At 40.1% G+C, this 12,128-nt stretch overlaps 1 protein-coding gene across 1 annotated transcript in view; it reads right to left on the bottom strand.

Moving 5' to 3' along the window:
• The window catches only part of LOC145479279 (uncharacterized), a 34,593-nt gene extending 30,603 nt beyond the window's left edge, over positions 1-3,990 (bottom strand). The window contains exons 1-2 of the mRNA XM_081457596.1: positions 3,290-3,990; positions 395-640 (exon numbers count right to left, since the gene is read on the bottom strand). Coding sequence (XP_081313722.1) covers positions 395-640; positions 3,290-3,853 — 810 coding nt within the window. The 5' untranslated portion in view covers positions 3,854-3,990. The remainder of the gene's footprint in view (positions 1-394; positions 641-3,289) is intronic.
• Between the last annotated feature and the right edge of the window lie 8,138 nt (positions 3,991-12,128).

Consider the following 12,128-nt stretch of genomic DNA (forward strand, 5'->3'; position numbering starts at 1 on the left):
TGCATGTATACCGAGAAAATACAAGTGACTAGTGGGATATCCCATGGTTGTGGGGAAGCAGGAAATATAACAGTGACAGGAACTCAACTATATTTCACTTCAGTTCGACAGCGTTACAAACATGGCGGTAATGTTGAGCGAGTTTTTGAGTGGGAACGAAAACGTGTTTAGTACTTTCCCGAGTAGCAATGTAAGCAATGACAAAACTAAAATACAGTAAACGACCGCTGACCGGAAATCACTCGAAATTAACAAAAAGCAGATTAAACAAATAGAAATGAAATAAACGTTCAAAGTCACTGTTTGAACTATTTCACAGTGGTATACCGCTCAAAAGCGTTGCATAAATAGCATGTACAGTATGTACAGTACAGCTACATGTACAGGCACTCACCAGATACATCAGGAATCCAACTCCTGCTATCTCCAGGATCAGCGCCAGGGTAAACGCCAGAAATTGTATCCAAGAATACTGATCTTGACGACAAGGTCCCTTTTTATACACTTGCCAAAGTACCGGAAAAACAAACACTCCATTCATCATGATAATGCATAAATCAGGTGGGATATCTGGCTGCACCAAGATAACAACTGTGAAGAAACACAGGCCAAAGACTTCTAGAAGACCAGAAACTAAACCCTGGAATATAATGGAAGGAAATAAATATATTTTTACCCCATCTTTATCCCCAAAGGGACCATGATCATTTTGGTCAGCACCAATAACAAAACAAAATAATAATTAAATGAATTAGAAAGCAAGCCACAACCTATGGCTTGTTCTGATTTTATTATGAGAAGCATTGTGTACATAATTTCCATTGTCATCCAACTGCATCTGAGCAGAATGAACTCTGCTAATTGCACAGAACAACTGGAAGTCCTAAATTCCTTGGAACTTTGCAAAATGTCAAAACCTGCAAATTCTGAGAGTTGAAATAGCATCTTTTTATTGCATTTGACACTGCACTTAAATTAACAAGCCTAAAATTTCATTGCAGCATCAGCTTGTATTTGAAGAAATGTTGTTCTTTCATTGTCTATATCATTCAAGCAGGGCTAGTACAGTGTAGTAATGAAACCTGGAACAGTGGAACACCAGAACACCAGAACACCAGAACATTAGACTACTTAAAACTGGAACGCTGGAATACTAAAACCAGGAATACTGAAACCCGGAACACAAAATTACTAAAACCAGCAACACATAAGAAACCCTAACACTGGATTACTAAATCCAGAACTTAGATAGAAGCTTTTACTTCCACAAATACTAAAACACGTGCTTCAAGCAAAAGAAATTGTGCACAATTAGGTGATACCACCAAAATATAATCATGTTAATGTGTTTACTGCAGTCAGGTGTTCGTTAATCCTGGGAGAGGGGAGGAGGGAAACCAAAAGGAAAAGGTCAGGGTGCTCATTGGAAACTTTGAATTAAACCCCCAAGGGAGACCAATCTGGGCATGGCTTGAGCTTTATTTGACTCCTAAATTAAAAGATACCACTTAAAACGAAACTAGTAGTAGGTCGGACTTAAGAAACCAGCAGAAATTGAGCTTATAAACGGAAATCAGAGTATTTCTTTTATTATATTATTTCTTTGAGTGCACCCTAAAAGATATTTTGACAGCTAAAAATAGTGGTGTTTTGCCATCAACACTCTAAGTGAGACCAGGGGGGTACGGGGGGAGGGGTGCTGTCATATATGGGCTATATAGGTATGTGCCGCTGTGAAGGGTATGCTTTTCAAGCAGTTTACGCTAGGTTAGGGTATATAAATCAGAGCATTTGGGTCTAGAATAGGGTATCATTTCTCGCAAAACTGACCAGTTGGTTGAAGATTTTATTTAGACTAAGGAAACCAGGAATTGCCACTCAAAAATATGAAAAAATCAAATCGGTAGGTCTAAATTTACACAAATAAGCTTCCACAGTGTCAATAGATGGGGGGGGGGGGGGGATTTGGGGAGTTTACTCTGGTATAGGGTAGCAAAATTCAGCTGAACTAGCTCCAGAAATTCCTAAAGTACATGTACCCCCCGAGTGAGACCAAAGTCCACCCCGATCTTTTCATATGAGAGTCCCCCCAAGGGCACTTCCACAAGGTGAGTTTTGTTCTCATTTATTAATTAGCTCGTTTTTCTTTTCACTTAAGTTGTACAAAGGGTTAAAGATCAGCTCACTAATCATTGTTTTACCAATTATATTTGCTAGTTTCAATCCCAAAAAAAGGTAAGCAGTTGTTTTAGCTAGTGACCTGTCATCCATGAAAGTGAGATCGAAGATTTCACATTTGACTCAGTGCATTGGCCATGGAGATGTCCACTGAACAATCGATAGACCTCATCACAGTCTTGGTTTCTCATTTTATTTTGTCATGCTGTGGCAAGGAAAACCTTACATAACACTAATTTGATACAGTTTTTCTATGGGAATACACTGTGAAATAGTTTCTTTAATTTCATTTAATTCTGATCACGAAATGCTTGAGCTTGCAACCACTGACCAACGCATTGCCTTTGCGTAAAATTGAGCTAAGCTCAGGAAATCCAGGAATTTTTTTACGTCCTGCCTTCAGTATTCCAGATGATTATTTACTTATTTATTTATTTTATATTTTTTGACATTCTGCATTTTATTAATCCTGTGTTTTCGTAGGATTTTTTTCATGCATTCCAGGTTTTAGCAATTTTGTGTTCCGGACTTTAGTATTCCTGCTTTTAGTATTCTGACGTTCCAGGTTTAAGTATTCCGCTGTTCCAGCATTCCGCCCTTCCAGGTTTCAGTACTGGCCATCAGTCAAGCAGACATGAACTTCCTCCCATATATGTCCCGAGATGGGGGAGGTGGAAATGGGTGGAGAAATTTACACCATATTGGAGGGGTAGGGTGAAGTTTGAACACTTTGCCTTGCAGTCATGGTGAAGCTACGAACAAGACATCATGGGACAAACATTCTCTACAGCATTTCGCCATTTTTCGCCTAGCTGAAAAAAATCGCTAATACAGACCAAAAGTAAATATTATGCCTATATTTGCAGTTAAATTCATATCCCTTTAGCCCTTAGTTGATGGTTCTCCTTAGCCTTAGCTCTGGCCTTGCTTGACTGTGTGAGGAAATCTTGTAGGGGTATCTGTTGACTTCGTGCGCACTCAGCTAGCCAAGCGCAATCTGAATTATTACAGGTCAAATATTATGCAGCTATCTCGACTTGCGAGCAACCGCTAAAACATAAGAAAACTTCGCAGTCACAAACTTAATTTTATCTTGGAAAAAAGAGCTTACCACGATGATGGCTTTCTTGCACGGCCACTTACGATTTTTGCTGAAGAGACTCGTCCAACAAGCTCTCAGGAACGAGAAACCCTCTGGGATCATTAAAACTAGCACAGTCATAATGAAAAGAGTTTCTCGATTTTGCTTCGGGTCTTTCTTCTGTATATCAGTGGCATTTGCGCTATTCCAATGAAAGGAAGCCATAGACAGCAAAGAAATTTTGCTGGCGACAAGACATGTTAGCACGGAAGCGAACAGGAGGATGCCAACGATGCATTTTGCCACAGAAAGCCACACTGAAGACCTCGAATCTTCCTCCTTTTCGCGATGGATCTTCGCAGTCTGTCTGACAGTATACTCAATCTCGTGAGAGGTTCCTGCAGCCGGTGTTCGCTCAGAAGCACTCATTATTGCGGCGTTCCCAATGAAGGTTGTCCGTATTAATTGCGCCGTTGAATCATTGTTCCGTGTCGTTTGCAGGGTTCTTGTTCGAGTTCTAGGAAATGCCGGAAGCGAGCCCGCGAAAGGGCCCGGACAAATAGACTGTCGTGAAATTTGACCTTGCAACTCCATCTTAACTCAACGTTTGGAGCCATGTTGTTTTGGTCTGTCTTTTGTTTTAACTCCTCGGTGGATATGGTAGATTGCCCTCGGTTTCTTCCGACATCTTCCGATTTTGCTCTCTAACACTGCTCGGTTCTAAAGACGATGGCGTAACCGAGTGGGGAGGGGAAGGGTAAGCATCCCCTGTCATGGGCCCTCGCTTTCAGTTGTAATCAGCTCAGGGTTATTGGGCAAATTTCCGATTGGCTCCTTAGGCCCGGTTTAAACGTCGCACTTTACATGCGCCGAATCAAATACTAATTTTAGTCGACTCGAATGAATTTTTTTTTTTTTTATTTTAAAAAAATTAAGTTTGATTTTTTTGCCGAATTAAATTGCTGAGAGCGAGCGATAGCGACGTGTTAATTTCCATTCGAGCAAACATAATCTATTTAACCTAATTTATTTCACATAATCATGAATTAGATTCGGCACATGTAAAATGCGGCGTATTATTTACACACGCAGGCCAACATATCTAGACTCGGCTTGTGATTAGTGCGGATTGCACTGAAGCTAATACGCTTTCGCAAGCCCACATTCATTGGCTTGAAATCAGGTTACACCACAAGCAAGCTGTTACAGGGTTGTCAAAATAAGCCGGCGATCGGCGCATTCTCGAAACCTGCGCCGCCTACTCCGAACGCTAGTAGGTTAGTCTTGAGCATGATATTGGAGAAATAAAATGGAAATAAAATTGTTCAGTTATTAATTTGTTTGAACCCAAATTGGATCGTAGGGAATAAAGTATTTGCTGAAAAAGTGCGTGACACGAATCGAAACTGATTTTGCGTTCGACGAAGTGGAACGCAAACCTAATTTTGACCTGTGGCTTTTCAGAGTTGGTCTCCCTATGCACGGTTCTAGGCCGAAAACCCGACATTCCTGTAAAGACACCAAAATGGCCACCCCGCTTGATTTTTGCAGGGGCATGTCACGGCCAGTAAACTGGTACTGTTTAATGCTAAGACATGTGATAGGACATGTGGCGAACATGTGAGTATGTGAGCAGGCCATGTGAGCTCGTCTTTCCGATGGATCTGTTTTTGGCTTCTTTCCATTCAGTCGCCGTACGCCTCGCTACTATGTGCTCTCAGCGTCAGATTTTGGCGAATTTAAACGCTTCGACGGCAGCGTTTATCGAAATCTGAGGGAATTGTCCTTGTTTATTAACACGACTTGGCTTTGGGATGATAACCGTGGAAACAGCTACATTTTGACTGCATTTGTTGATTAGTTCCAGTCGCGACAGATAGCTCAGTCTTTATCCGGTCGAAATTTTATTGTTTGGAATCGGTGGAAAAGTACTCTGAAGGCAAGATCCATAAGACTACTTTAATCATCAGGGGAAATACTCGAATTAGTCGCACGGAGTTTGTTTACGATAAATGACCTCGCGAAACGAGCACGCGACTGCAAGTGCTAACTTAAAATAATGTACGTAATTAAAACTTGAGAGACTACAGAAACTGGCAACGTCACGCAACGTATCAACAAATCGTGACCTCTTCACTAGCATGGACTTTGACACTATGCATATCTGACTGTAAAATCTCGGTTGCTGCTGAAAAATGTTGATTTTAGCAATAGACAAAGGTTGAAAGCCAGCTAGTGAAATCATTTATTTACGATATATATATATTAAAGTGAGAGCGTCGAACGCACTCTCACAATCTCTGATTACTACTAGTAATTAGCAGTAAATGTTCTACACCTCAGCCAGGGGCGCCCCTGACCTCAGCGCATCATTTTCTGAAGCGAACATACAGGAATAGTCTATTAAAAGTTGAGTTTTCTTCCAGTGTTCAAGTGGCACTGCTTTAACTAGGACTTCAGTGTTTTTTCCACCAGTTAAGTGCTACTGCAATGAGAGAAGTACATTTATTTACCCAAGTATTACAGCCTGTAACATCTAAGGCCGTCGGGTAACCCGAAAACACTGACCCCCGGTCCGCGGACCCCCACTACGGACCGGGTCCGCGGACTACCTATGGACCGGTCCGCGGACTACCCCTACGGACCCCCTCTACGGACCACACCACAAAATAGAATAAAAATATTAAATAAATATTTCAGTTACAGGCTGTCTAATATATTACTCATGACGGCGAAATTTCGAACGTTACATTGTGCAAATGTAACAGACCTGGATTCAGGTTTGGGCGCAATTTCTATCATTACACATTGCCATTTCCTTCGCTGTGGCCATTAAGTATATGAAAGACGAAGCCTCGGGAAGCCTCGAAATTTGTGCTTTTTCCCCTCTGCCATTTTGTTCAGGCCCGGGTGTTCAGCCCATTCTCCCGTGGATTCGTGAACTCCTTCCAGGCTTCACAATTTGCTCAGCGGAATAACAGATACAAACAAGAATAAAAGGCGTAAAAATATATCTTCCACAGCCAGATTTAGCCACGAATGGAAGGTAAGAACTTTCCTTCTTTTTGCCATCGGCATCTCCTTACGCTGAAAAGAGCTTTTAGGCATTTTTTTTGTGGGGGGGGGGGGGAGGGGGTGGGGCTCTTCAAAACCCAAGTCTGTTATATTTGCATAGTGTAACACTTGAAAAGTCACTGACACGAGTAATCTATTAGTCAACCCATAAGTGAAATCTTTATTTATTATTTTTACACTGTTTTGGGGTGGTCCGTAGAGGGGGTTCGTTGGGGTAGTCCGTGGGCCGGTCCATAGGTAGTCCGCCGTAGTGGGGGTCCGCGGACCGAGGATCAGTGTTGTCGGGTTACCCAAGGCCGTCGGCGGGAAACTGGCTTATCCGTCATAAAACTGCAGAATTACTTCAGTCTACACTATCCCTTACTTTAATGGAAATAAATATACTCCTTTGTATTTTTGGAAGTGATATACTAATTTTCTAAATTTATAACCACATAAAAATGATACAATACAACCATGTCAATGATCGGGTGAACACAGAATGTTTAATTTTGAGGCAAAGTCTAGACCAGATGGTTATCAGATAACGCGTGCGTGTCAAATACGTTCGCTATTAAAAAAAAGCCTAAAATTCCGAACATGAGGTTAAAATATGAAAGAAACGTGAAATAATCTTATTTTAAAATTAAATTTCATGAGATAAAGCCAAGAAAGCGCCAAAATATCGAACGTTTCAAAGCCGTGGTTTCTGTGTGCATAATTGCCAAATTTATCTGCCAGACAAGACATCGCTTCTGACTGTAGTCTCAGGAAGCTCCTGCTGTAGTAAAATGGTAATTTCTTTTTTAGGCTCTTGATGAGATTTTATTCTCTCTGGGTTTTTAAGTTTTTAAAAAAGACAATTGTATACTAGTGCACTTTGTGAAGTAAGTCCAAGAAGAAAAAGATGATAAGGTATTTTTTATTGCCTCCTTATGCACAAATACAATACAGTAGAGATACAATACATACAAATATGATACATACTTTATTACAAATCCCTACAAGGGTTTTTCAGTTACAAGACTACATAACTATTATACTGAAATACAGTTGAAATACAGTTGACCCCGAAACTCGAACCCTCACTAAATCGAATCCCCCCGCTAACTCGAAGTCATTTTCATTTCCCTTCAGACCATTTTCTATATAATTTTACCTCGATAACTCGAACTCCCGATAACTCGAACATTTTACTATTTCCCCTGAAGGTTCGAGTTATCGGGAGTCGACTGTATCTAAAAAAATAACCAAATAACTAAGGTAATAAATATGCATTAAAAAATTAGTGACATACAATGGATTCTGATAGATTTATCTGAAAAAAGTAGGTAAACAATTCTTTTCCAAAAACGATGATTGGAGTCTGAAGATCTTATATTATTCCAGAGCCTTGCCCCACGGTGGGTGAAGGACCGCTGTCCGGTGGTTCGACGCCACCTAGAAATGTTCGGTTGACCGCGTTGTTTAATATTTCTAGTATGAATTTGTGAGCGCCGAGTAAATTTCTCGATTAAGTACTCAGGGAAGAGTTTATTAGCACTTTTAAATATGATTACGGCATTGTTCAAGTAAAGTCTGTCATTAACAGGCAACCAATTTAGGGATACAATGTGCAAAGTAACGGTGCAAGTGTAATTTACATTGTATCAAGAAAAAAACAAACACCAGTGAGGCAGGCGAAACTTAAATGAAAAATTTCTACTTATTATTGAAATCCTCTATTTGTTTGTTTTTGGAGCGATTTGTTTGAGTGAGTCAATCTTCCCTAACCTTTTTGCCGCGACGTTATACGAACACTGGATTGGAGAAAATCATCAACAAATGTACACAATGTTTGCTAAAAGAAGCACCACATTGCATCTCAGGGAATTACTTTTCAAAATCTTCCTAGTGGGAGGGGGCGACCCCCTCCCATACTCTCCCCGAATGATGCACAGTGCGCGTCTTAATTTGTCCAGCCGCTTCGCGGCATGTTTTTCACACAAACCCTATCTGCCTACATTTTAGATGAAACCCCCTACTCAAAAAAAAAAACTGACAACCTTGCGGTACTCAGTTGTTGATGTTGTGATGTTTTAAAATAGGCTTAGTCATTACAGCAGCAAAACCCTTTGACACTACATGTACATGTTCACTTGACATGTGTAAACAGTGCCGAGTTCAGAGAGTTAAAACTCACATGGGACAAGGCACAACATGCTGTACAAAACAGGGCTAAATTGAGAGATTGTTGTTGTGTTATATCCCATTAGGACTAAGAGCTAAATAGATAATTATTATTGGAGGATAAAGTAAGTAAGTAAACAGTATTCTGCCATACATTTCCCACTTAAAAATTGCAAAAACTTGTTATGTCTACCTTCTCACTTGTAGCAATTCAACTCCCAGCATTCCAACCGAAAGGAATAAAACTAAGCATAAGACCCCAGTACGCATTGCGGACCTATTTTTCAGTGATGTTACTATTGTGCGATAACCTCAATGAATAAGAAATAAAATGCAAACAGCGGCAACAAACATAACACATGAACTACGCATGGCTTGGAACAACAATCTAAAATTTTCTTGACGTTTTGCATGCTACAGCACGCATTTTCAGAAGTGGCGATTCCAAAAAACCGAAAGATTTAAAACTTAAAAATACAAAGCGAGGTACTGGTAACTAACTAAACAATAACGAAAACTAAAGGTGATAGCTAATAAAGTGACAGCTTTTCACTGCTAGCATTGTCATTAAGTGCTGATTTTAAGTCTCGTATAAACAATGTTTCTTTTATTTTACAATGTAAATCACATTGTCCACTAGCTAAGACCTCGAAATGGTCCTATTTGATGTTATGGCCGGTGGAGATTGCGTGATCAGCAACAGCGGAAGCGTGACCCACTTGCGTAAGGGCTTTAAATGCTCGACCTTTCTGTCATGCAGTCGTCGCTTTGTTTTGCCGATATAGAAAGCGTCACAATCCCAGCAGCTGGCTTTGTATACGACTTTAGATTTTTGCGTACGGTTTAATTGTTATCATTATTATCGTCCTCACGTAATGTTTGCTTAGAGTCCTTAGGGCCGAGACAAGACCATGGTGCTGGGGCACTAGGGGATAGCCAGTTTTTAGCTTGATAGCACCCTCCTCAAAATGTGTGCTGTATTTAGCAAGGTTATCTTTTGTAGTTCACTGATGCTTATTTGGCCGGGAATTCTTCCAAGATAAGTTTCTAGTCCCTTTTTGATAGCTCCAAGTGCTCCAATGATAACTGGTATCGTTTCCGTTCTCATGCCCCACATTCGGCTTGTTTCGATTTCCAAGACCTTATATTTGGATAGTTTTTTAGTGACTTTCACGGATTTGTTTCTGTCTGATGGTATTGCCATGTCAATAAATTTACAGGTTTTCGTTTTGTGGTCTTTAATCAATATATCGGGTCTGTTGGCTGTTATTTTCCTGTCTGTGTGTATTGGCATGTCCCATAATATCGTGACATCCTCGTTTTCTGTAACTGTTTCCGGCTCATGGTCATACCACTTTTCTGATGTCTTTATATTATAGTTGCGACAGACTTTCCAATGTATATACGCGGCTGCTTTATCGTGTTATTATTATTATTATTATTATTATTATTATTAAAGCAAAAAAAAAAGTTGAAGCAAAAACAAAAATGAAAAACGAGGAGAAGTAAGGCGAGTTAACGAGTAGATTGTTGATGACGGGGGGAGGGGAGGGATGAGACCGAGCACGCGTGCATACTAGATCTTTGCTTCCCGACGTCCAAGCGTAATAACACAGCTTTAAATTTAAACGACCCCGTCTTGGCAATATAAACCCCGAATAAAAATATTTTCCCATGCGAGCTTTCTGACAAGTTTTTCTTTTCTCACCCTTTGTATACTGAAAGCCTACAATCGCGACGTGCAGACATTCCTCTTGTGCAATACATATTTCCCATCGCTGGGATGAATTTTAATATCGGTATATAAAGAGGTGTAAAATGACACACCCATTTTAGCGTCGGTCGCCGTTACATTGTAGGGAAGGCAAGAGCGAGGACGTCTTTGTCGATGTGTGTTCTTCAGGCAAGTTTATGTTTCTCCTTCCTCTCTTGTGTGAATTCTTGTTTGACTAGTTGTTAACTTTTCCTTTAGCTTCCCTAGCTTTTCACAACCATTTAATGGTCCAATATAGTCTTCATGTTGAGAAGTTTTGAGGTCATGTTGTTCATGTATTCTCATCGCCGTTCCTTTCCAAGCACGACCATCTGCACTTTCTTCCTTTATATGAAAGCAGAAAACATTATCCGCCCCTGCCCATTGCTCTGACATAAAGAGAACATTAATTTATATTTGAAGAAAATTCCAGTCCCTCAACCTTGTTGTTAGTCGTTTAAAAGTTTTATTCTAAATGATGAGAGAAAATTATTATTAAAAGCGAAAGAGATTCGGCAACCCTACTGATGATATTTCGCAACTACACTTAATTAGTTTAAGTCTAATCGCTTTTATTTGAGCCTGAACTATGGTTTAGCTTGAACTATGCTTGAACCTGAACTATGGTTTTGTTGTTGTTTTCCACAAGTCGAACAGAGCCAGCAAAGGTGAATCCAAAGGACCAGTATTGGTAGTGTTTTGCTCTGCTTTGACGACCAACTCTGTCATCACGACTGAATTGAAATGAAGTGTGGCACAACTAATGGACTCCCGAGAAGATGCTGTTTGTTACATCTTGTTCGCGTTGGAAACAATTCAACTGAATTACAGATAAGTAAATCATAGCTGTGACTATATTTGCTTTAAATAGGCGTTTCTATAATCTCAGTGGTCTTTCTTTGGCATGAAATCGGGTTAATTGATCACCGAAAAACCCCTTCGGGGAGTGCCGGTTCAATAAAGTCTCATCTCATCTCTCTCATTTCAAGTCTTGTTGACAGGCCCGGCATGGAACCACGTGGGTACTTAGTTATACGGTGGGGGTTTCTAGACAACCGATAGTAAAGGACGGAAAATTTCATTGTATCCAAGGGAAAGTGCATGCTCGTAGTGAGATCGATAGCGTGGAGTTCGAAGTAACGTGGTTAAACTGTAATAAAGAAGGGAAAGTGAGAGGGTCTCTCAAGGATTTAAATTTTGCGATCTGAGAACCGTTCTGGGTTAGAAATTTTGTGAAGTCTTGTTTAAGTTTAGGGTCCAAATTTCTTGAAGAACTTGTTTTAGAGGGTTGACAAATGGCGTAAACTCCCTGAGTGCAGTTGGCCAATGCAACGGTTTGTAACAGATAAATGACGAATAAGGAAAGGTGCACTCTAATACTCCTGATTCGTTCTGGCCCGTGTGACTTTTCTGGGGGGTCTTGTGCAAGCCCAATTGGACTTTATGCGGTCAAGAGAAAATTCTTGATGCGGTATAATAATTGATTATTAGTTCTCCTCTTCATCATCACTTATACACCTGGGTATAACCCCTGTAAAAAGAAAATATGATGTCAGCATTTAAAGCTGACGAAGATACCATCTGAGTAATTTGGCTGGTATGTTCTGAACGTCGTTTATAAACTTTTAATGATGATGATAAATTAGGTTGACTGGCGACCTGTTTAAGTTGAGCTGGTTAAGCTGTGATTGGCTTTAATACTCGTCAAAAAAAGCGCCGAGTCTGATGAAACCACTGCAAGAAAAATCAAATTATAATACCAATTTAATAATAATTGATCATAGATCTGGATCACTAAACTGGACATTTTACGAGAAAATGGAACTGTAACTTACAAATCATGGCACGAAAACAAGATAAGACGAAACTTAAACTTTTGTTGTTACTGCTCGA

This window comes from Orbicella franksi, chromosome 2, assembly GCF_964199315.1.
Source record: "Orbicella franksi chromosome 2, jaOrbFran1.1, whole genome shotgun sequence".
Lineage (NCBI taxonomy): Eukaryota > Metazoa > Cnidaria > Anthozoa > Scleractinia > Merulinidae > Orbicella > Orbicella franksi.